The sequence below is a fragment of the Cydia strobilella genome, chromosome 26 (genome assembly GCF_947568885.1).
Source record: "Cydia strobilella chromosome 26, ilCydStro3.1, whole genome shotgun sequence".
Classification (NCBI taxonomy): Eukaryota; Metazoa; Arthropoda; class Insecta; order Lepidoptera; family Tortricidae; genus Cydia; species Cydia strobilella.
Window position 1 is genome coordinate 2206384 of NC_086066.1, and position 27030 is coordinate 2233413.

General features: G+C 40.3%; 1 protein-coding gene and 1 non-coding gene across 2 annotated transcripts; both read left to right on the plus strand.

The window, feature by feature from the left end:
• Nucleotides 1–239: 239 nt before the first annotated feature.
• LOC134753150 (lysosomal alpha-mannosidase-like) lies at nt 240–26453 on the plus strand. The gene is made up of 17 exons (XM_063688939.1): nt 240–344; nt 2551–2653; nt 3898–3979; nt 4807–4992; nt 7959–8164; nt 11358–11494; nt 12754–12887; nt 15055–15147; nt 16349–16478; nt 18246–18324; nt 19187–19307; nt 19953–20046; nt 20701–20794; nt 21617–21760; nt 22485–22561; nt 24709–24831; nt 25295–26453. Exons 1-17 carry the CDS (start codon nt 240–242, stop codon nt 26396–26398), a joined length of 3012 nt encoding a protein of 1003 aa, XP_063545009.1. The 3' UTR covers nt 26399–26453.
• Nucleotides 6985–7057, plus strand: Trnav-cac (transfer RNA valine (anticodon CAC)). The gene has a single exon. It is a non-coding gene; the product is annotated as a tRNA-Val (tRNA).
• Nucleotides 26454–27030: the final 577 nt, after the last annotated feature.

Consider the following 27030-nt stretch of genomic DNA (forward strand, 5'->3'; position numbering starts at 1 on the left):
ACTCGTTTTTGCCACAAAAACTTCTATGTCTGAATTCAGTACCTAAATAAGCAGGTTAGGTACCTACTTGGCAAATAAGATCACACAAGAAGACGCGCATGTAATGTAATATCTCTGGTGTTGCGGGCGGCCATAGGCTACGGTGACTGCTTACCACCAGCTACGCCACCAAACGGTCCGGAACACCATTGTGCCGTGATGGGAAAGATACAATATTAATAATATTTCTATTTCAGGAAATGCAGCGTTGGTTGCTGTTGCTAGGCGTAGTCGGGCTGGTGTCTACGGTGCCTACGTCCTTCGACGAGATCACTCCGAGAGATGGTGAAAGCTGCGGCTACGATGTAAGTACTTCTAAATGACGGGCGTAGGCGTAGGCGATTGACTAATAGTGGCTACGCCTTATGCTGTTGCTGGGCGTAGTCGAGTTGGTGACTACGGTGCCCGCGCCTTTTGACCTGATCACTCCGAGAGATGGCGAGTGCCTCAGTTATATATAAGGCTTAGTCATCACAGCAGTGTGACTACGGTGATTATGCCTTATTTCAGACAATACTCAATATCTTTATTGAGTATTGAGTATTGTCTGAAAATCGATAATCAATAGTCAATATGAATAATTAGACAAATTATTACAACACATCAGAAAATTCTACAAATAATAATAATTATAGCCTAACAGTTTTTCTTGGCTCACGAGATAACCGCCATGTGGGATGTTGACTCGACGATCATTGTTCCTATAGTCGTGTCAGCGAACGGCTATAGCGAAGAGTCTCGACCAACACCTAGAGACTCTCGCTAATTTTAATAATTTAGTAATTTTGGACACGTCGCGTATTGTACGTCGGTCCATGAAAGACAAATAAAGATAATAAGTAACAGTCTAAAACTAACAATGAAAATGTGTAAAAATATCAGTTCTGTGTGTATATGTTCGATGTATATATACAATACAGTGATGAATGTAAAGCGAAACTGGAAGACATTGAAACGAGCCGATGAAGTCCACAACACACGATATGCTCATCGCCTCACGAACATTTGTAAAAGGCGGGCCCTATGTACAAAGGATCCCCGGGGTACTGGAACCATCCCTTTATGAAAAGTTACATAAACGTGTGAAAGACGTAGCCAGTGTGTCGGAATTTCAGTCCCAACTAAAGAAAATACTGCTAGAGAAAACACTACCTATATATTGTATGGACGAATTCCTGAAACCTTGACCTTGTATTGTTTGTTAGAATATCTCATATTTTATTAATGTACTCTTGACGATCATAATATTAATTCTTGTATCTATATTGACATAATAATTTATATTACAATGTAATATTATGAATTATTATTTACAACGACGGGACTTAATCGCGTAAAATAGTTTTAAATTTACCTCCGACGTTTCGAGGACGGCGTTGTCCCCGTGGTCTCGGAGAAGACTGGCTAAAGTTGACATCAACATCTTCTAGGCGCGCGAGTTTTTCGAACTACCCGCACTTGGTCTTGTTTATTAACTTGAACGTTTTGCGCACTAGGGATGCTACCATTATGAAATAAATAAATCCGAATCTTACACTGCCTGCTGCGACATATGTGAAATGTATTCACATATGGTAACCCTGTTTCTAATGGTTTTTGCCCTATATCCAATATCTATTTAAAATTTGTTGTGTTGTAAAATTAGAAAGCTGGCACATGGCACAGTGAAGATAAACATGTAGGTAGATGCCATAAATAGTTACGCGGGAAGATAACAGTGTCAAAGATATCATTACTGAATACCTACTGATAAAGACCGTCAACGGGGACTAGAGTGCGTTGCCTTTATGCTTTAATAAAGGCATTATCGCTGGTCAGTTCGTTATTTATATTTTAACGGTGTATTATCATAAGAGATGAGAGATGCCCCGAATAGTGGTCTTGGCCTAATACCGAATACCGAATATTTGGACCCTCTCTCGGCCGAAGCGCCGAATATTCGGTATGACATGCAAACATTTTGAGTCACAATTATTATGAAAACTGTTAGCCAACAAAGCACAACGTTTGCTAAGATATATTTTTTGTTGGACAGAATTAATTAATGTAGTCAATCTAATCAGACCCATGATAAAATTAAAATATTTCGTAATCAACAAATGCTCAAAAACCGGACAAGTGCGAATCGGACTCGCCCACCGAGGGTTCCGTACTTTGTAGTATTTGTTGTTGCAACAGAAATACGTCATCTGTGAAATTTTCAACTGTCCAGCTATCACGGCTCATGTGATACAGCCTGGTGACCGACAGACAGACGGACAGAGGAGTTTTAGTAATAGGGTCCTGTTTATACCCTTTGGGTACGGAACCCTAGAAACACACATCACTAGTACAAAGGCGAACTTATCCCGTCAAGGGATCGCTGGAGCATGGAAGAGATCCCTTAACGGACCTTTATTTTACTGACTTAATAAACTAGAAAAATATGTCTGAGAAACCGAGATAGATTATAATTTGGATGAAAATACCGGTATTCGATCCCTGACATATGCACCTATGTTTTTGTTTCAGAGCTGTACCGACGCAGAGCCGGGAGTCCTCAACGTGCATTTAGTATCGCACACACATGATGACGTCGGCTGGCTAAAGACTCTCGACCAGTACTACTATGGAAGTGAGTTGTTTCGGTACCTACGCGGAGCCACCTTGCATATAGGTAGTTGCACACACGCACGGTGACGTCGGCTGGCTAAAGACTCTCGACCAGTACTACTATGGAAGTGAGTTGTTTCGGTACCTATGCGGAGCCACCTTGCATATAGGTAGGTGCACACACGCACGGTGACGTCGGCTAGCTAAAGACTCGACCAGTACTACTATGGAAGTGAGTTGTTTCAGTACCGACGCGGAGACAGCTTGCATATAGATAGTTGCACACACGCACGGTGACGTCGGCTAGCTAAAGACTCGACCAGTACTACTATGGAAGTGAGGTGTTTCAGTACCGACGCGGAGACAGCTTGCATATAGGTAGTAGCACACACGCACGGTGACGTCGGCTGGCTAAAGACTCTCGACCAGTACTACTATGGAAGTGAGTTGTTTCAGTACCGACGCGGAGACAGCTTGCATATAGATAGTTGCACACACGCACGGTGACGTCGGCTAGCTAAAGACTCGACCAGTACTACTATGGAAGTGAGGTGTTTCAGTACCGACGCGGAGACAGCTTGCATATAGGTAGTTGCACACACGCACGGTGACGTCGGCTGGCTAAAGACTCTCGACCAGTACTACTATGGAAGTGAGTTGTTTCAGTACCGACACGGAGATAGCTTGCATATAGGTAGTTGCACACACGCACGGTGACGTCGGCTGGCTAAAGACTCTCGACCAGTACTACTATGGAAGTGAGTTGTTTCAGTACCGACGCGGAGACAGCTTGCATATAGGTAGTTGCAGGCATGCAGGCAATTTCCTCGCGCACAAAACGGCCAGTGTAGACGTGCCTCGCGCGAGTCGCGCGCGTCGCTTCGGCCGAGGCTATTAACCGACTTTCAAAATGGAGGGTGTTTTATATGGTAAAAATTCGTAAGTACTTTTACTCGAACAGAGTAAAAATATGACCTACCTACCTAAGTACCTATTCATTGAGACATTATAACAAACCAAATTCAATGAGGTTGCGTTGTACTACCTAGTCACCTAGGTACTACTTCTTGTGGCCATCTTCAGTCTCCATCATTATATTTTCTCAAATAACTCAAGGTTATCATACTATTGCATAGCCAACGATTTTTCATAAGTATATATCAAATTCCAGTAGCAAATTTAATACCTACACTAATTAAGAACTTCTCGCAGATTTTGTTGAATTATTGCAGATTATTTTATATATGTTACACCAATTCGTTTCAGGTCGAAACACCATTCAGAAGGCCTGCGTCGAGTGTATCCTGAATTCAGTCGTGAAAGAACTATGGTTAGACCCCAAAAGAAAGTGAGTTATGTAAACATTCCAAAAAAATGTTGTATTACAGAAAAATCAAAAAATTCACAACCCTCGGCAAGACCGAACTTAATGCGACTTCACGGATCACCGGTCCAATCGCTACTACCAAAGAGCATAGAGGCGTATTGCCAAAGTAAATTTTGTAGTCACAGTAAATTTACTGCCATCTTTCGAAACAGGATTAAAACTTTTAGAACGCCATTTGAATATGATCCTTGTTGTTTTACTTTATGTTAAAATTGTCAAATACCAAACGGTGTCGCCATCTACACGAGGTCACGAGTATAGGCCAAAGGTATGGCGCCATCTTTTCAAGCATACTTTTTCTTAATTTTTGGACGCAAGTTTTTATCTTACACGGAGTTATAGATATCTTTGCTACTACCAACTGAGCTACGGAGAACTGCGAATGCTTTCCATTCCTTCCTTTAATGCTTACGCGGCTTAGGAAGGCGCATAGCAATATCTACCCGTAGGAATATAAATTTAGTATATCTTAACAGGCACCTCATGAAATAAAACTATGAAAACGGATTATAGCGGAGCGTAGCTGTAAAGAGTTCGAAACGTCGGGATGTATTATAAATTCAATATACGCGATATAATCCGTTTTCATAGTTTTATTTCATGAGTAACTATCGCGGTAACCGAAGACAATATTAACAGGCACCTGTTTAAAATACTTCTGTATAATTAATTTATTTATTTATGTTAGGGAGAACCAATAGCTTTATACTTTATAATACGAGTAGGACAACATAGTGTTAATATAATTAATTTCTTGACTAGTTAATTAAAACCGATTTTATTTCCAGATTCATCTACGTAGAAACAGCGTTCTTCTGGAAGTGGTGGGTGGCCCAGCCTGCGTCCGTGAAGTCCCAGGTTCACACCCTGGTGAGGCAGGGGCGGCTGCAGTTCGTTGGAGGGGCTTGGACCATGAACGATGAAGCAGCCAGCCACTATCAGAGCACTGTTGACCAGTTCACTTGGGGACTACAGTGAGTATAGTGCCTGCGCCATACTTTGCTACTCTTACTTATTTTAGTCGTTACTTTTGCTAGTCCAGTTTGACAGCTGAAAGACGGTGCTTTATAGCGTCATTATAGCTTGTGGTAATTGCGAAAGCGCCATCTAGATCTACGGACATGCCTTAAAAGGCAAATCAAAATAACTTGTGGTAATTTAAGCGCCATTTACACCAGCTGTCAAATGTTATGTTGTGTGGCAACTGAAGCGCCATCTATATCAGCAGTCACGCCTTTGATGGTTTGTTGTGACTGAAGCGCCATCTACACCAGCCAAGAAATGATATGTGTTGTGTGGCAACCGAAGCGCCATCTACATCAGCGGACACGCCTTCGATGGTTTGTTGTACCTGAAGCGTCGTACATCAGTCGTCAAATGTTCTGGAAGTGGTGGGTGGCTTGTCCTGAGTCCGTGAAGTCCCAGGTTCACACCCCGGTGAGGCAGGGGCAGCTGCAGTTAGTGGGCGGGGCTTGGAGCATGAATGATGGAGCTGCCAGCCACTATCAGAGCACTGTTGACCAGTTCACTTGGGGACTCTTTTTTAACTTTTTTAGGGTTCCGTACCCAAATGGTAAAGGACCTTATTACTAAGACTCCACTGTCCGTCTGTCCGTCTGTCACCAGGCTGTATCTCATGAACCGTGAAAGCTAGACAGTTGAAATTTTCACAGATGATGTATTTCTGTTGCCGCTATAACAACAAATACTGAAAAGTACAGAACCCTCGATGGGCGAGTCCGACTCGCACTTGTCCGGGTTTTTTAGCATCAGAGAGATCTCCACAGGGCACAAAACCACCAGATATATTGGAGCAACCAAGGTTCTCATAAATATCTGAGCACACCTCTCTATACATTGTCAAACCCCTGCCTGTGAATCCCGGCAAAGATAGATATAACTCCGTAATAGATGGATACAGTCTAAGGAAAAAACGTGCCTCGAAAATCACGAAAATTTGATTCTCGATCAGAGGGCGCCACTAGTTTTGGCCTACACTCGTATAGAGGGCGTTGACGGTTTCGTTTGTTATTTATAATTTTAACGCATATCAGTGAAAGAACATGGGTCAAAATCATAAAAATAATTAATGCAAATAAAAAAAATCATTTATCCATATTTAAATACATTTTATCGTATTTTTATAAATATTTGTTTTTAGTTTTAAAGTGTGTCGACAGATGGCAGTGAATTTACTGGGGTTACAAAATTTACTATGACAGTACCGCTCTAGTATAAGTTACTCTATGATCCCGGTAAGGGCATTTATTTGTGTGATGAACACAAATCTTCGTTCCTGAGTCATGGGTGTTTTCTATGTATAAAAGTATGTATTAAAACATATAAATAAATAATGTATATCGTCGCCTAGCACCCATAGTAGGTACAAGCTTTGCTTATTATGGGGCTAGGTTGATTTGTGTAAGATGTCGCCTAATATTTATTATTATTATTTATTTATAATTAGTAAGAGACGAGTAGTACTTAGGCATAGAGTAACTTATACTAGAGCGTTACTGTCATAGTAAATTTTGTAACCCCAGTAAATTCACTGCCATCTGTCGACACACTTTAAAACTAAAAATAAATATTTATAAAAATACGATAAAATGTATTTAAATATGGATAAATGATTTTTTTATTTGCATTAATTATTTTTATATGATTTTGAACCATGTTCTTTCACTGGTATGCGTTAAAATTATAAATAACAAACGAAACAGTCAACGCCCTCTACACGAGTGTAGGCCAAAACTAGTGGCGCCATCTGATCGAGAATCAAATTTTCGTGATTTTCGAGGCACGTTTTTTCCTTAGACTGTATCCATCTATTACGGAGTTATATCTATCTTTGTACTTAGGTATATCTCGGGCGTGATCACGGGCATCACGGCGCGATATTATCTCGGTACCTACACTCGTGCTGTGCATATCTATTGGTCTATGATTTCGTCATACACTTTCAAGTTTCCGTAGTGTAGCGGTTATCACGTGTGCTTCACACGCACAAGGCCCCCGGTTCGATCCCGGGCGGAAACAGAAATTTTATACTTTTTGTATTTGGAGGATATAATATTATAGAGCGGTACTGTAATAGTAAATTTTTTAACCACAGTAAATTCACTGCCATCTATCGACACACTTTAAAACTAAAAATGAAGATTTATAAAAATACGATAAAATGTATTTAAATATGGATAAATGATTTTTTTTATTTGCATTATTTTTTTTTATTATTTTGACCCATATTCTTTCACTGATATGCGTTAAAATTGTTAAATAATAACAAACGAAACCGTCAACGCTCTCTATACGAGAATAGGCAAAAGATGGCAAAAGGTAGTAGCGACATCAGTTCGAGAATCAAATTTTCGTGATTTTCGAGGCACGTTTTTTCCTTAGACTGTATCCATCTATTACGGAGTTATATCTATCTTTGGTAGTACTATTAGTTATTCTGTGTCAAGACAAACACTTCCTGTATTATTTTTTAACACGCTTTAGCTTGACCTGTATGTAACTATGTAATGGAATCTTAGGTAACTAATTTGACCATCTTCCAAGGCTCGTAGTGTCATAAAAATTGGCAGCTGTATGTAGTTCTGACGACAATACAATAATATGGTACCTACTGTCGAACTGATCTGATGATGGAGCCGGAAGATATGAACTGGAACTTCATGATGGAACATCGTATCGTAGCTGTGTTTGGATTTGTTAGAAAAGTCTTGTAATGAACTTTGACCACGATTAGGTTTCAAGTTCTGATGATGAAGCCGAAAGATACCTAAGCTGGCATTCCATGATGGAATATCGTATCATAGTCGTGTTTGCACTTGTGAGAAGCGTGTTTTTCTAGTGTTTTTTAAACTATTAATTTATTTCGGTGTTCTTATGGGCGGTTTTTTATTTATTAAATTGATTTCTTACTTACTTCCAGAAAATTAAACGATACGTTTGGCGAATGTGGGCGTCCGCGTGTCGGGTGGCAGATCGACCCGTTCGGGCACTCGCGGGAGTTCGCCGCCAATCTGGCGTCCATGGGCTATGACGGCCTGTTCCTCGGCCGCATCGACTACCAGGACAAGGCTCTGCGGCTCAAAGAGCGAACTATGGAGATGCTGTGGCGAGGAAGCGACGAGCTAGGTGAGAAAATAGTGTTTCATACAAGTTTTTTTAAGAACCCCTATACTGTAAACCTTAAAAACATGCAAAAATACGCATGGGGTCACATGGCGACCGTTTCGTTCAATTTCGACTTTAGATTCGTGCTAAGGTTCCTCTTGGGTTCTAAGAATGCTCAGATCATAGTGGCTCAAATATAGTTTTTCTTAAAATAAAAAAATAAAAACAATATAATAGCCAGTTTTCAATTTTCTTTTTTTTTTGGTGGTATTCCACCTGTCCGTTTTCTTTGTCCAATGTGTATTTGCGTCACACATTTTGCATAGTGAGAGAGTGAGACGCAATAAACATTGGACAGACGGAATACCAACCTTAGAAACATATATAGAATAAGCATAAGTGTCATATAATTGAAAAATAGCAGTCAGTAAATTTTCGAATTTGGAATGTTCTACATCGCGCTATCGCGCTATCGAAATTTTTCTTGCCGTGTATATATACCTCCGAGACACTTATTAGGGAGGTTGGTCGGGAAGGCGGTGGATTCCGACCGCGGGCCGCTGGCATATAATTAGCCTTACGCGCTCTTGCACACTAATAGGTCGGGCAAAGCCCGACATTCATACTAAATAAGTCGCCATGCATACTAAATAAGTCGGGCGAAGCCCGACATCCAGCGCGCTTAGTGCGCTCTTATATGCAGGGCGCCTGGGGCGCCCTGCACACTGAATAGGTCGGGCAGAGCCCGACATTCAGCGCGCCTCGCGCGCTTTTACACCCGGCGCCCTGCACACCAAATAGGTCGGACGGACCGACATTCAACGCGCTTCGCGCGCTCTTGCATGCAGGGCGCCCGGAGCGCCCTGCACACTAAATAGGTCTGGTGACACACGGACAGACAGACAGACCGCAGAGTCTTAGTAATAGGGTCCCGTTTTTACCCTAAAAAGGAGCATCTGAAATATCTTAATGTTGCCAAAGTACCAGGTGAGCAGAAGACAGAAGGAGATTGCGAACTATGTAGGTGCTATGAGTGCTATGGCGAGGGAGCGACGATCTCGGTTAGAAAGAATAACACGTTTTAATACATTTTAGAGCAGTGAAAGCGGTTCCTTTTGTATCGAAATATTTATACAAAGTAACCCATTTTTATTGATCTTTTGTATAAAGCTTTTTAAGAATCAGCGACCCGTACGACAATGTCTATAGGGTGTGTAAGGAAGTTTTTGTACAGGCTTTATAACAGCAACGTTTACCTCCATTGCTGAGGCCAGATGGATCACTGGCACATACAGCAAAAGACAAGGCAAACCTGTTTGCCTCTCTTTTCGCTGAAAATTCACGTCAGGACGCTGGCGTCACTATGCCTCCCTCCTTACCTTACCTTTGGTGCTTCAATGCCCGAAATAAAAATACACCAAAAGGAGGTATTGACAGCAATGCGCTGTCTAGACGTGAACAAAGCTAGTGGTCCTGATGGAGTTCCAGCGATTGTGTTGAAAACTTGTGCGCCTGAGTTGTCTCTAGTACTGACACGCCTGTATCGTCTTTCCCTGAGGTCGGGTCAAGTCCCCGAGTCGTGGAAGCTTGCCTACAGCCTGTACCTAAGAAGGGTAGTCGTGCTGACCCGTCAAATTATCGGCCTATCGCGATCACCTCCATACTTTGTAAGATTATGGAGAGTGTTCTGAACACCAAGCTCCTGGCATATCTCGAAGGTAACGATCTCCTCAGTGATCGGCAATACGGTTTTCGCCGGAACCGGTCTACTGGGGACCTTCTGATTTATGCCACCCACCTATGGGGCGAGGCCATCGAGAGACATGGTGAGGCTATCGCCGTGTCCCTCGACTTTTCCAAGGCCTTTGACAGGGTCTGGCACGACAGCCTAATTAGCAAGCTTTTCGCGTATGGAATCTCCTCTGGCCTGCGCTCCTGGATCACTGATTTCCTGAGGGACCGATCTATTCGAGTTGTCCTAGATGGATTCTGATCTTTTGGCTATTAATGCCGGGGTACCACAGGGTTCAGTGCTCTCCGCGACCCTCTTTCTGCTGCACATCAACGATCTGCTCAAGCCCGGTATCTTTGGGTACGCGGATGACAGCACGGTTACGGAGAGATACCTTTGTGACGCGAGGGTCAGTGAAGCCATGGTGGAGCGATTGAATCTGTCCTTGGATGCCGTGTCCGAATGGGGCGAGGCCAACTTGGTTGGATTCAACGCCACTAAAACATAGGCGTGTCTTTTCACCGCAAAACGGAGCCAGTTCACCTTGGCTCCCACTTTCCGAAGTGTGTCCCTTCCCGTGACCAACACTTTAGAGCTTCTTGGTCTAAGTTTAAAATCAAACTTAAACTTCGGGTCGACTATTGAGTCTAGGGCTAAAACTGCTGCCAAAAAACTTGGTGTCCTATTTAAGGTGAAGCGGTATTTCACGCCGAATCAGCTTCTCTCCCTATACCAAGCACAGGTACGCTCGTGCATGGAATACTGCTCCCACCTATGGGACGGTTCTGCCAAATATCAGCTGGCGGCCCTGGACTCAATAGAGCGCCGGGCTCTTTGGCGATGACCCATCTGTCAAGTCAAGGATACAGAGCCTTGAGCATCGCCGTCGAGTCGCTTGCCTATCGGTGTTCTATCGGATACATTTCGGGGAGTGCGCACAGGAACTGCACGACCTGATCCCACCTTCCCCTTTTCCATCATCGGACATCCAGGCGAGGGAAGCGAATGCACCCGTTCGTGGTCCACATTCCATTTGTTCGGACGAAACGTTTTGCCTCCTCCTTTTTGGTACGGACGGCTAAGGAATGGAATGCGCTCCCGCCATCTGTATTCCCTGATCAATATGACCTCGGTCTCTTTAAAACAAGAGTGAATAGGCTGTTACTGAACCGGTGAGCTCCATCTTAGGCCCTGTCTTCACTTTCCATCAGGTGTGACTAGGGCCAATCGCCGATTAATAAAAAAAAAATGCATGTATATTTTACTCACAATCGAAGTGAAAAGTCGCTCGGACCAATAAATTGCCTCGGATAGATATGGATCGCTTTATGCCCTTGTTGTACAATCTACTGTATTTAACGCCACAACATATTACCTACATATGGAAAAGAAGACATACAGAAAAAATCATTGGACGCTAAAAAAACGACAAACGACACACAAAAAACAGACATAAAAAACTAAGTTTAATTGTTGTTTCAGGCAAGTCATCCGACATCTTCACCGGCGTGTTGTACAACATGTACCAACCCCCTGCCGGATTCTGTTTCGACGTGTTATGCGACGACGAGCCGATTATAGACGATGTCTCCTCGCCTATGTACAATCTCGACGCTAAGGTAACAGAGTTAGTTAGTTAGGCAGCAGAGAGTGATAAATTCAAATGTCTATGACAAGATGACGTTTAAAATAACCCTTCCACAGTCTGTGTTATCAAATTCGCTGCAGAATTAGTTTGGTTTAATTATATTTATCTTCTTATTATCCTAGTACATATTCAAACTTATAGTCCAAAGAGAATATAATCACTACGTTTTACTATAGTCTGGTAGCCAATTTTGTCAGTAGTGTCAAGGTTGTGAATTTGCATTTTTACATATTTAGCTTTCAAGTTTGTAATTGTTCTCGTAATTTTGTAAAGGAACGTAAACTTATCGTACTTTGAGTCCCTGAGCAACAAAGACGCAAAATGCATTCTTACATGGTCTATATTATTTGAGTAGGGTCAGCAATAGAAGTTGCTAAGCGGGCGAGGTGTTCAAAACGATCTAGAGCGTGTCAAGGTAATTTTAAACACCTCGCCCGCTTAGCAACTTCTGCTGTTGACTATACCTAATAGTTATAATAGTTAAATGGTTGAGTAATTATAAGTTGAACAGGCACAGACACAAATACACAATACAAGAGACAGATATGTTGGAACGAAATCTGAAATTAAAGCTAAGTTTTTAGATTCTGCTAGCGCTAGTAAAGCAATATCGGTTTACTATAGTTTTCGAGTTAGTCCTAAACATTCGGTTCTATAATTTCCATGTTTGTAATGATCTGAGTTTGTAATAGATTGTGATATTTCCTACCAGTTGCAGGTATGTTGTTTTATCATACATTAAAATGTTAAATACAATACAAATTTATCAGGAAAGCGTCATTATACCCTCTAGGAATTCTATTCGTGCACGGGTTGGCTCAGCGATCACTGGGCGTATGATAGACGCAATTATACACGTGATAATGACACGATAATTCTTTAAAAAAAACCGGCCAAGTGCGAGTCTGACACGCCCACGAAGGGTCCCGTACCATTACGCAAAAAACGGCAAAAAAAGTCACGTTTGTTGTATGGGTGTTTTTAGTATCTGTTGTTATAGCGGCAACAGAAATACATAACCTGTGAAAATTTCAACTGTTTAGCTGTCACGGTTCATGAGATACAGCATGGTGACGGACAGACGGATAGTGGAGTCTTAGTAATAGGGTCCCGTTTTTACCCTTTGGGTACGGATCCCTAAAAAGAGAATGTAACCCTATGTTTTGTTATCAAGAGTGACATTTGCTCTATCATGTCGTTGTCGCGTCTATAACAGCAACGCGCTTGCAGGTGGCAACGTTCCTAGAGGTAGCCGCAAACATGTCGAAAGCCTACCGAACCAACAACATCCTGGTGACGATGGGGGATGACTTCAGATATTTGGACGCATCCCTGCAGTTTAACAACATTGACAAGCTTATAAAGTAAGTGCACGCAAATTATACAAGATCATGCATTGTTGTTGTTGTTGAGTATTAATGCATGGATTTTGTCCTAATTTACAAATATAAAATTGCACGATTACAGACACAGTTTAGTACTAGCTAAGAAGCTGGAAGCTGCTTGATGTATCACGCTTATTTACGTAACTTTAAATGCTTGCAAATATACAGTTAGCAGCAGGCGATGTGTTCAAAATTACCTTGACGTGCTTTTATTCTCTTAACAATAATTTCGCGTCTAGATCATTTTGAACACATCTCCCGCTTAGCAACTTCTGGTGTTGACTACACAACAGTATAATTAAATCAAGAAATTTCGAAAATTCGGGTGACCTAATAAATAGACATATTTTTCATACGCGGTATTTAATTAGCTTAGATCTTGCTCAAGCACAAAAAGTACGAGCTTTTTTTCTAGAAAAAATGTCAGCTTTCAAAAACAATCTAGATTATGCAAACTTTATTTGTATTTTAAACTGGCAATATGAATGGTTAGAGTGAAAGTAATCTTATAACCATGGAGACTATATAAAGGAGCCAAATCTCTATGTATGAAAAGTGTCCATCAAAAAACAGTAATTAGGCGGCGCCACCATACACCGAAATACTACCAAAAACAACCTACGTAATTTGGTCGGGTTATTTGTTGCCTTATATGGTTCATCTTATACTCATGTCCCAGAGCCTAACTAGCGCCACCGGAGAGATTAGGAACTATTATTTAAAGCTTAACGCGGTCACTTTTACAACAATTCTGCCATAAGAGATTGCGATCCTTTCTATACCAACATACTTATAACACTTAAACGCAAAAAATCAATATGGTAGGTACTTACTTTTGCTGTTGGTACTGTCAAAAAATATAATTTCAGTGCCATTTCGTACCTTGTCACGTTGACAATCAATACGAACGTCGCTAGGGACCTCATACTATTCTCACTGTGACAATATACGAAATGGTCCTGAAATTAATTCCTTGACCGTGTACTTCAATAAAAAATAATTTCCAAATCGCTTCAACCCTCTTCCAGAAATCGAAAGACAGTAACTCTCTTTGCAGTAACAAACAAAGTGTTCGAGCCACTTACCTTTCATTGGAGGGTCGTTCTCAAACTCGGTCAAACTTTTCATATATTTAGTATGATTTGATGTAGTTTAATGTGGTTCGACAATTTGGACAAACTTATCAAGTGAGATCATGGATGTAAGTAAAGGGAGGTAGATATGGCACCAGGCGCTCGTTCGTGAGCCATCAAATATAGGTTCCGGGACCTATATTGAGTATGTCGTACGCCTGACGCCAATGTGTCAAGATTGTCAAAATCTCTACTAAATATTGCCTGCATTTTAGTTTTGTCAAGAATGGACGTCACGCGTCTATTATTAATAAAAAGTCATTGAGTGAGATACGTTTTGAGCACAGGGAACGCTTTACACAGATTTTAAACAAATACTCTATCTTCTACCGCATCCCCACTTTACGTACCATCATGTGAGATTGTAGAGAAATGCTTACCTATTTTGCATTTAAATAATTAAAAAAATATATCTTTATTTAACATAAAAGGTAACATAAAAAAATAATCACACACTGGGTATAATACATAGCTTGTATGCTTAACACGAGAACAGGTTTTCGGACTTAACTGGAAAACTGTTCAGCCTGTCCCTATTATAGCCAAAAAATCCTTACTTCTATTCTTAGTCTGTCCATAGAGACGGTTAAAACAATGTTTTATACGCCATCGTATTTAAAAAAGATGGTTTCTTTTTTCTCCAAACTTACTTAATTTGATAATTGGGTCACCTGATTTTCTCTCTTGAATTAATTATGTATTCATGAACTACCTTACAACATTCCTTTTTACTAATCTTGCTTTAAGAATAAGAATATTTATTTAAAAGAAAAAACCTTAATAACATTAGATATTATCCTGTTGTTTAGGCTTTGCGTAACATGTTGTATCCTGCTATCGCATATATCTGGTGGAAGTGCAGCCTCAGGGAGAGACATGCTACCACAAAAAATCATGAAAATCAGGGGTTTAAGATTTGTCCAGGGAAACGTAACCATGGCAACGAATATATTTAAGAGGGCTAACTGCGCTATTTACCGATAAAATAACGAAAATATTAATTGTTTTCACAGATACACCAACCTAAAAGCGATCAAGGAGAATCTGAACGTGAAGCTGTTTTACTCCACTCCTGCCTGCTACTTGAAGGCAGTCAAGGATGCCAAGTAAGTTTCTTTCAACCTATTGTTGTTGTTGTCCTAAGGCACCCGAGATGTGCCGAGGGTCTTCACAAGCTCGCGCCACGCCTTCCTGTCTTCAGCGACCCCTCTGGCCTCGCCCCACTTCAGCCCGACCCCTCGTAGCTCGCTCTCGAGGGACCGTCGCCAAGAGTGTACACTGTGTACAGGCCGCCCGGAGCCACTCCGGCTTTCATCCGGCGGTTTCCAATCAAAAGCGATGGTTGCATTTTCGTTTCAACCCATTACCGCTATTGAACTCATGAGGACATGAACTGATCTTTGTTTTATTAATAACAAACCAATGTACAGTGAAGTGACGCACATGAAAAACCTGTTGTTTTAATTTTTAATTTAATTGTTAATTATTTATTTCCCACATAGATATACAAGATACACTTGTGTCCATCGTGTACATTATATTATTGTTACATATTATTAGTAGTAATAATTAACACTTATACAGACTTAATAGTATCTACTTTTTACGCTACAATATCACAATCAGCCCAAACATTTTTATCAGTTAAATAATCTGATATTTTATAGTAGGCTTTCTTAGTTAAAGTGGTTTTTACAACTCTTTTAAATTGATGATATGGTAAATCTGTTATGTGACTAGGTATTTTGTTGTAAAAATGGATCGATTGTCCTACGAAAGACTTTCTAACTTTTGCCAATCGTAATTAATAATCTTATACCTGGTTAGGTTAGGGGAGGGAGTTTTTTTTTAATTGTATCACTAATTCATACGAACCAAGTAGGTATATTTGAGGTTTTTTTTTAAATACTGACGTTTATCATTTATTTTTATTGATGATGTTAAAAAATATTGATTTTGATTAATTAAATAGCCGTTTAAAATATTTTTACACAATTTTCAATCGTGGCTGAATGCCGGATAGGTCTGGGCCTTCGATGCCTAAGCTGTCAAAGAATCAAAATATGGTGGACGAATACTTGAAATGCCACCGTATAGAAGCGCTTCAAATTTAGTTTTTTCTTTGCTAGTGTGATGAAAAACATTGTGTGTAACTCCGGGGGTAAGTATATTGCAATCTCAAGTCTTTAATGCACTCCAGTCTGCGGCTGTCGTGCATCAAAGACCTCGTTTGCATATTTCCACTTACCCCCCCTCGTTGCGCAATGTACTATTTCCTCTTAATTTATTATCATTGTGTTTCTGCAGCCCAACCTTACCCATCAAGCAAGATGACTTCCTCCCGTACGGATCTGACTCGCACGCCTACTGGACTGGCTACTACACCTCCCGCCCCACCACCAAGTGGATGGAGAGAGAGGCGAACAACTATCTACAGGTATCTCCCTCTAGCATGCACACGAAATACTCATACCCTTACTCATCCCACACCATACCCGCACTCATACCTATACCATTTTTTTTTATACCACGTCGGTGGCAATCAAGCATACGGCCCGCCTGATGGTAAGCAGTTACCGTAGCCTATAGACGCCTGCAACACCGGAGATATTACACGCGCGTTGCCGACCCTTTAAAAAACCTGTACACTCCTTTTTTGAAGAACCCCATACTGTAGCCCCTCGGGAAAACCTCGGCAGGGAGCTCATTCCACAGCCATATGGGGTCTGACTTGCGATTTATATAGCAGCAGTCTTTGCCCCGGAGTAAAGTACCGCCGTGCTTTATTGAGCACACCGAGTTTTTTGGATGCCAGATCAGCCTTCCCTTCCAGGTGGCTACGGAATTGGACGTCACTGGAGATGTCGACACCGAGGATCCCAATACTCCCTGACATGGTAAGGGCTGTGCCTTCGATCTGTGGGACCACAGTAAATGGGGTTTTCTTAGCGGTAAACGCGCAAACTTGTGTCTTGGTGGGGTTGAATCGCACTAAATTGTCCCGGCCCCACACCGAAACTCTGGATAGAGTGCCCTCAATATCCGACACAAGCTTTTCACGACTCTCTAGCACCACGGAACGAGGGATGTTGGCACGGCCTGCGTAAAGGCATCCCCAGTACTGTCGTCTGCATAACAATGAATGTCGTCGATAGACAACATGTCATTGATGTGCAGCAAAAACGGCGTTGGGGATAGCACAGAGCCTTGCGGAACGCCAGCGTTAATGTCCATGCTATTGGAGCAGCTACCGTCTACTACGGCTCGTATGCGTCTGCCAGACAAAAAGCTAGCGATCCATTTGCATAGTCCCTCCGGCAATCCATAAGATGGTAACTTCGACAGGAGACCACGATGCCAGACCCGATCGAACGCCTTCGCTATATCAAGGCTAACTGCCAATGCCTCACCTTGACTCTCAATGGCCGAAGCCCAGCGGTGAGTGAGATACACTAGAAGATCACCAGTCGAGCGACCGTGGCGAAAACCATACTGACGGTCGCTGATCAGGTCGTGTTCTTCTAGGTATCTCAGGAGCTTTGCGTCGATTATACGCTCCATGACCATATTTATATCCTTACCATACTCATACCATAGTCATACCATATAATACTCATACTATACACATATTATAACTAAGGTATACACATTTTCATACTCACATCGCGTACATCGTAGACCTTTAATTACCTACTACTTGTAGGAACTGCTAAAGTAACTTTGTAATAGCATATATTTATATGGGATTACAAACTAACTTACGCAGTTCTCAAATCTTTAAAACGTGACTTATATTGCAATATTTTTAGGTTTTTTATGGCTTGATAAGCTAAAAACTACTTATGTTTATAATGTGAAGCTTGTTGGTCTGCTAGAAGTACCTTAGAATTGTGATGATCGGTTAGTGAAGTGAGTGTGTCAGTGACAAAAGTAAGGAACTTTGACAAGCAATAATTCTTTAACTACAAGTTCTAATTGAATGTTCTTTGGAATATAAGCCATATTATGTCCTATGTGTCACTGAAGATTCAGGGTTCTAGCTTTAGCCAACACAAAATTACCGGACTTTGAAAATGGCCTGAGTAGCTTCGAGAAAAGGATGGTATACGGCCGTGCCTCTTTGTTTTGCCCCCAGACTCCATGTATAAGATAGACAGTTTGGTTTGTTTAGACATAATTCTATATTTAATGTTTTTTTTCTCAGACCTTCAAAATATTGCAAAGCCTAACGAATCTGCCCGAATCCAACATGGTCATTCTAAATGAGCTAAAGAGTGCTGTGGGTAAGTACCTACATATTGTTTTCACCTCTATCGGGTGCTAGCGAAGCGAATTGTGGAACTGACCCATTATTTAACACTTATTTAACAAAAGGCTGGAGTGTCCCATTAAGTATAACAATACTTGTGGCGAGAGAGCCCGCTCTTGCATTAGGAAACCATCTTTATGACCTCTTCCATTATTTATGACCTCAGGAGCTACTAACAACACACACACACAGCACACAACACAGAACTTTGGAACAGGCTGCTCCAAAGTAAAAAGTCGTAATTTGTTAATTTCTTCGTAATCGCTACAGCACCGGTTGTTATGATAATTTGTATACTGGTTCTAAATACCCTAATGCATACGTACATTTTGGCTTTGTCCAATGGCTAGGGACATCCTGTATACCAGGGTCACCCAGCGGGCCGCAGGTTGAGTAGGTACCGCTGTTATAAATAAATAAATAATTATTATAGGTCATTCTTAAGGGGCCCACTGACTATCAGTCCGTCGGACGATATCGACCTGTCAGTTAGAACAAAAATTTGACAGTTCCGAACAACTGACAGGCCGATATCGTCCGGCGGACTGATAGTCAGTGGGCCCCTTTACACAGATTGACTAAGTCCCACAGTAAGCTCAAGAAGGCTTGTGTTATGGGAACTCAGACAACGATATATATAATATACAAATACATAGAAAACACCCATGACTCAGGAACAAATATCTGTGCTCATCACACAAATAAATGCCCTTACCGGGATTCGAACCCAGGACCATCGGCTTAACAGGCAGGGTCACTACCCACTAGGCCAGACCAGTCGTGTTATATATGTTACTCTCCTCATGACCCTAGTGACATTTTGGTCGCTCTTCCAGGTATGATGCAGCATCACGACGCCATCACGGGCACTGAGAAGCAACACGTAGCCCATGACTACGAGCGTATCGTGTCGCGGGCGGTCAACGACGCTTATGCCATCGGCAACCAGGCTTTCAAGTAAGTTTACTGTTAGTAGTCGAACTGATAGTCAGACATCGGTTGTTGGATGTAGGTATCTCTTCGGTCGCCAAGCCTTCGAGTAACTTAAGGTACACTTATTATTTAACCAACTCAGCCTTCCTGAAGCTTACGTGGCTTATTATAACTCGTTATGTACTCGCGGCTTATTATAACTCGTTATGTACTCGCGGCTTATTATAACTCGTTATGTACTCGCGGCTTATTATAACTCGTTATGTACTCGGTATGAGGCGCATCCTGTAGCGGAACTCTCTGTACTACTACTCGACAATAGAAGTCGCGGCAAACGGAAAGTCTAGTGCTATGTCTATGCTAGTGCTCAACGATTTTCGGCTAATATTATAACCGGATTAACCGGAACTCTATTTTCAACTCCTCCTGCTTATAATATTAGCTATATATTGTTATTTACTTTTCGTTTTGAAATGGTTTATTAGATTGATACAGCTGAACCTAATAATTCGGCCGAATATTCGGTTCGGTAAGATCTGAACTGAAGATTCGCCAAATTCCATATTGTCAGTTCGAACCGGCGACGTTCGGTTTGAGAATCGCACGCCTTTCTGCTCGGATTCCACCAACCTCTAAACGCTAAAAATTAACCATATTGTATGTTTACAGCAAGCTGCTCATGCCAGAGGCGAGTCTAGTCTATGAACGCTGCGAGTTCAACCAATCCCAATGCAGCGTCACCGAGCGCAGCCAGGCCTTTGTCGTGAGTAGATTATACGTTTATAAAGACACTCCCTCACTTGACTGTCCAAATCTTTAGACTTTAGGTCTGACGCAGAAAGAGTCTGTTTACCACGCGAAGCAGCTCGATCTTGATTCAGTTCAATGTTATGAAATGTCGCTTGTCGCCCCGCTGCCCGCTGGCGTCCAATCCACGGCCTAATAAGAAGTGGATTCACTGTGATGTCACCGTCCTCTCTTCTCATTCATATACAGAAAGTTTTGAAATGTCATAAAGAGTGAAGTGGACGTTGGCGGAAATGCTAAATAGCTTGGTCATAAATTCTAGAGGTCGCAATTCTCAACCGATTCTCGTGAAATTTTGTAAGCAGGTTCGATGATTCGGTAAATATATATTTTTGATGATACCGTTTTTGGATGTTTTTCAAAATAGCGGAGCCGTACATTTTTTTATACCACGTCGGTAGCAATCAAGCATACGGCCCGCCTGGTGGTAAGCAGTTACCGTAACCTATGGACGCCTGCAACACCAGAGATATTACATGCGGTTGCCGACCCAACACACATTTATTAATTTTTAAGTTATGCTCGCGAGGTCTACAGCTCACAGAGCCACTAGTTGGTACTTCCCTATCATGAGCTATTAGAATTGTATTAATGACTATAACTTTGGCAGGTGACCATTTTCAACAACCAAGTGATGCCCAAATCCACGGTGAAGATATTCATGCCCGTCACCGGCGATGCATACTCAGTTTACGACGCGACTGGTATTAAGTTCTATTTCTATCGTATATAAGAACCAAGCTAAAAAATATCAACAGGAGACTAATTTATTTTATGCACTATCGATAAATGATACAGTGCAACAATAAGATGGAAGGTAGTTTTTAAACTGCTATTAATTTCAATATTATAAATAGGTTCCTCATATCAATTGATATTTAGGTACCAGTCGCTTTTCGGTGAAGGAAAACATCGTGAGGAGCGGACTAATCCCTACAAGGCCTATTCTTCCCCTTGGACGGTCAGATGGCAGCCGCTTTCGTAAAAACTAGTGCCTACTCCAACGTGGGATTAGTTGTCAAGCGGACCTTGAACCCCAGGCTCCCATGAGCCGTGCCAAAAAGCCAGAACAACGCCAGGAATATAAAAAGTGTTCATTAGGAATATCAACATGTTAGATAATTTCCTTCATCCAAAGAGCCCCTGGGAAAATATCAAATGAAATTTAACTTTGAACCAAACAGGGTTTTATTCCATCACCTCTCAGTCAAAATGAATCAGGCAGCATCTAACACAAAACCTTACCATCTCACCATCTTTCGGTGTTGAAACGCTCAGCCCGTGGGGTCCCAGTCCCAGTGCCCGGACCTCTCATTACCTTCTACAGGGCCTTGTCGAAGAGGCTGGTGGATCCGACCGGGGACCGTAGAGCTGGCAGCTTCCTCGCACAGCGCATTTGGCATTGCAATTCAGCGGAGTAACGCTGCCAGCACCTACGGTACCTTGCCGCGGGGTGATATTTTATTTTTAAGTTTAGATAAAACAAAGCAAAGCGTTAACTGATTGTATGCTAATTTTTTTTTCAGGTACCAGCATAACCTGCGGAACAGCGAAACTGCCATCAGAACTCTTCTCAATGCCAACCAGACAATCTAACGCCACGCACTACCTATACTTCTACGGGAAAAACTTGCCCGGGCTTGGTTATGAAAACTTCTACGTTAAAAAAGGTACGAAAGAAAAAAGAGACACTAAGAAAACATACGATTATCATTCTAACATAAATGAAAAATTATATTAGTACTCCCATACCTACTAACTAAAAATCTTCCATATCATCTCTTCCTGTCCTCTTAGAGGATAATTCCCGGGAGAAATGATTTCTCATGACCTAAATTCTGGTTCTAAGCTTCTTACTGTAACATGCCAAATGTTGCACGAGAGAAAATGCACGAGTCATTATAAAAAATACCCAAATTACTTTATTTTCCTGTATTTCTCCGGGTTTCTGGAATAGGTACAACATGGCTATACCAATTAAAAAAAAAAACTTTAAAAAATCGGGATGTATGTATATATACATAAATAAACCGAAAAAAAGACACTGAAGTTCACTGCAAGAGCTTCGACTTACTTATTAAACTGGTTATAAGTAATAATTGTGTCGATTAACGTCAAACTCGGGTAAATCCATTCGACCCTCAGCAAATATAGTTAGGTACGTTATTAATTACCTTTTTTTAATACCAAAATCGCATAATCTGAAAGATGGATTTACTCGAGTTTGAAGTTAAACGACTCAATTCTAATCGTTATTAAGAACTATTCGTGACAGCGACAGCAGGGATTTTTTCCCTCAACTGTTACGTTATTTGGTACGAGTAACTATGTACTGTCACAGAAATCCCTGTTACGAATACTAGTAATAAAATAACCTTCATAAATAACATTCAGAAACGGCGCGAGACAGCGACAGCAAAACGGTAACGAGCGACGATGAAGATTCGCGAGACATAGTACTGGAGAACGACGTAAGTTAACCACAGCATATGTACACCCTAGGCCAACAGTATGGAAACAACGTTGTTTTCTTCAATATCTCATATTTCTATCTTTGTTGTATATATTTGTAAACTAAGACTTACATTAGGCAAACCCAATAGATTAAAAATACACGCTTAATATCAAAACATCCTAAAATATTGCCAAAAAGCTAAAAAAATAAAGTAGGAAAAAGTTACATAATTATACCTACCAGTACCCTTTAATTACATGACAAAATGTTGAATTGGCAACTATCACAGCCAGAGTAATTTACTTTTAAAATGTTCTATTATTATTTTCACCAAACTGTCAATGAGTATTATAAAATCCATCGCTTAAAAGATCACACATTTCTATTGAAATACAAGCTTGTTTCCATACTTTTGGCCTGGGGTGTATATAGCTGTTAACTAGCTAGGTTTACATTGCCAGCGCCCGCATATACCTCTTCATATTTACTACTATAATGTTACCAAAAGTCCAAAAGAAAGAACACACACACTCACACACACATAGGCACACAAATTGCACAGTATAGCTTTTATTTCTTGCATCAACTGTTTAAAAAAAAGCGTTGAATAACTTGCATATATTATTTTTATGTAAGGCACTGGCAGAATACCTGCGATGTTGCTTGCCGCACCATGCTGAAGTAGATTCCAGACGGGACAATTTTTCGCCAATCTGATTAAATTGTCCGATCAAATCAGGCCGTGCGGACACAAACGCCAATTTGGCTCGCCGATTTCGATCGCCGATTATGACCAATATTACCAATAAAATGTGAAAGAAGCTGGAACAGACAGCGTATACATTTGATACATTTGATACACTGTATTCAGTTAACACATTCTGATAGAGTGGACGTTATATAATAGTGTATTTTCTGAAATAGTGGGCGTTTTAATCTGTGGACGATTTGGACTGTTTTTTACTGGCAAATTTCGATCCCTGGAATCAAGGTCAAGGGATTAATTAAAAATAATATTGTACACTTTGTTATTGACTGATTAACATACATGGGGTTTTCGGTGAGGAAATATTTGACATTAGCCAAAGAGTAGGTATTGACTTACAAAACAGAATGCACTCTAGCAGGTTTCTACCTTATGGATAATTAATTAACCACAAGATTAAATTAAACATAATACTTTTTTTATATTTAAACAAACACTGCTAACAAGTGAGACATTTTTTTTTCACCACACCAACGGTAAATACTAATTAAAAATTAAAATTAAATTAAAAATTAAAATTAAAATTATTTATTTTCGTAAAATATACAGGTGTCTATAAGTAGGGGATAGTGCTGCCCGGTAAGCAAAATTTGCCTGTGTTGGGCAACACCGCTCTTCCTTAATTAACAGATTGTTACACGAAACTTTTTTTTAAGTACTAGTTTAAGTAATATAAACATGTATACAATTAAAATTTTATATATAACATTTGTTTAAAGAACTAAGTGAATAACTGGGTTGTTAGACATGCAGTAATAAAAAAGGAATTAGAGGAATTAAAATTAAAATTAAAAAAGGAGTAAAGGAGCCAGTAATTTGTGTGTGTGTGTGTGTGTGTGTGTGTGTGTGTGTGTGTGTGTGTGTGTATGTATGTATGTATTTAGTAAGTTGATGTGTGAATCTCTAGTAACATATAGTATTTTATTTTTGTAAGTCTTCTATTTCCTCGTAGCTTTTTGATTTTAACCATTTTGTAATTGTTGATTTGCAATCGTAGTAAAGTTTTGGGTAAATGTTTAGGCACCTATTGACTAATTGTTAAACATTACAAATCAAACACAAATAAATGCTATTTAATACTAATACCTATTTTTGAAATTCATCATTTAAAAGTCAATTCAACTCGCCGACATTAGAAATCAACTCAAAATTTGCATCAAACTACTTCACTACTTTTGTGGATAAAATGCAACTTTGGAAGATAAAGAGGGTCTTTACGAGCTTGTGTGGTGTAAATAAAATTGTATCAGTGTGTATAAAATTCAGAGAGAGGCCATGATTCATTACGCATAATATGATGTTTTTTCAGACAAATCATTCCCGCACCGAAAACCCCGATGTATGCTGATCAAAGCTCTTGTATCTATATTTGACTAAAATAAATAACTATATTACAGTACATCATCCTATCCATCAACAAGGACAGTGGTCGGATGAACTACACGTCCAGGACTGACGGCACTACGCTCAGCCTCCTTGCTGTGCCTGGCTACTACTCCGCCTTCGAGGGAAACAATGAGGTATTAGCTTCTATTGCGTAGAATTAGTATTTTTATATCCAAATTCATAGTAAATTCCACCATTTATCAAATATCAAATATCTTAAGGGTTTTTACACTCCCTTACGGGATGATAGTCGGGACAAAATCTATTCTAGGTTACCAGGGATTAAATCTACCTCGTGAAAAGATACAGACAGTGTTAGTTAATAATATTAGTAGTGAATTCGTTTGCCCCAAAATGTCCGACCAATGTGTCATTTTAGTACACAAAATCACATACAGTGCTTCAAAACGACTCAAGCAATAGTGTGGTATGAATCGTCAAATTCCTATAAAACGATGTGCCGTTTCCCCATTTTGTCGCTGCGAAATCGGCTCAATTAATTTAGACTGGATAGAGTCCATTTTATTTCTAGTTTTTCTTTATCTTCGCCTAACTAACAATGTATGTTTTATTTTCATATCCAATCTTTGTTTCCAGATAGCAGCCAACCGCTCGTCGGGCGCCTACGTCTTCCGCCCCAACATGACCTCCACCCCGGTCCTCCACACCTTCCAAGACTTCACCGTCACCAACGTCGTTCAATCAGCGCTGATGCAGGAGGTCCACATACACTACGATGACTCTGTCTCTATGACTATCGGCTTGAAAGACTATACTTTGTACTTTTACACTACTTTAAGCATAGATTCAGGCAGAGAATATGTCCTTAGATTCCAAACTGACTTAAAAACTGATGGCGCTTTTTATACAGACTCAAATGGTAGACAGATGTTGAAAAGAATTAGAAACACTCGCCCGCAATGGAATCTTACTTTAGCTGAACCGATTTCTGGCAATTATTACCCGGTAGTTCAAGAGATGTATATAGAAGATGTAAATAAAAATTTGAGGGTAGTTGTAGATGTGGATAGGGCTAGAGGTTGCGCGTCGCTTGAAGATGGCTGGCTTGAAGTTATGCAGCACCGAAGGCTAAAACGTGATGATTCCTTTGGCGTAGATGAAGCGTTGAACGAAACTGTTGGAGGCAAAGGATTGTATAGCATTGATAGTATAATGTTACAAGTCGTTCCTAAAACTAAAGAAAACTTATTAACTACTGCTGAAAGAAGTCTAAGATTTTTCTCTAGGCCGCAACAATTTGTAGCAGAAGCACCTTTCAGTTTAGACAAATTCAAAACTATGACAAACGTATACAGTTTTCTAAAAACTGATCTTCCTCAAGGCGTTCATTTGTTAACTTTGGAGCCGTGGAACAATAAGATTTTGATACGTTTCGAAAATTATTTAGATAAAGAATTGTCCCCTGATTATGTTTCTGTAGATTTGACTAAAGTTTTTAATACTATTGAGATCAGATCGATAAAAGAAACTACTTTAGCGGCTAATATTTGGTTTGAAGACTATAAACAGTGGGAATGGAATACAGATGAAGAGTTTTCTGAAAGTTTTAACAAAGAGTATGGGAACGAAGGCGTGAATAGAGCCAAAGAGGGTAAGAAGTATGATGATGATGGAATGATTATTAAACTAAGGGCCAAAGAAATTAGGACGTTTGTGGCGGAGTATGGTGTTAAAAACTGAATTTTGTAATTGTTATTAGTCAAGATAATATGGAATAAAGATTTAAAAAAAAAAGTTATTTTCACTTAAATACCTTAGATTAGTTCCTTTTTCACAGGACTATATAATGAAATGAGGGTAGTTTTCAAGCGTACATTCAATCTGATATATTGAAGCGTCAAAGGTGTTCACAAATATCTGAACAAAGCGTCTATTATTAAAATAAGTTACAGTACAAGTTGGCTGCTTCGATAAATACATGGTTCACTCTACTTACAGTTCTATTAATAAACCAGTTCGTATTTGACCGCCCAAAAGCTCTATTTCATTTATATATACCTAAGTATCTATATAGTTAAATATATACCTAAATCATATAAATTATCTCTCCCCTTCTATCAAGGTTTTGATTGCAATGTGCTCTAATTTATATGCGTAGCTTCGCCAAGATTAATACTGAATTTCTTTTAAAACACGCCGCTGCTATCGATTGGTCTCCGCTCTCGACCTCATCAACTGACACTAAGGTTTATCTGTTTAATGTTGCAATTTTAGGGCTTTTCGACATACATGCGCCTGTTCATACAGTTAGAGTTAGGCGTCCGCCGGCTCCTTGGATTACTGAGGGCGTCCGAATGGCAATGAGGAGGAGG

Excerpts from the sequence above, each read along its gene's own strand:
- LOC134753150 (XM_063688939.1), top strand. The coding sequence starts at position 240 with ATGCAGCGTTGGTTGCTGTTGCTAGGCGTAGTCGGGCTGGTGTCTACG. Across the intron at positions 20,047-20,700 it reads AGCGCAGCCAGGCCTTTGTC|GTGACCATTTTCAACAACCA; the intron begins GTGAGTAGATTA and ends TAACTTTGGCAG. Across the intron at positions 22,562-24,708 it reads ACATAGTACTGGAGAACGAC|TACATCATCCTATCCATCAA; the intron begins GTAAGTTAACCA and ends ACTATATTACAG.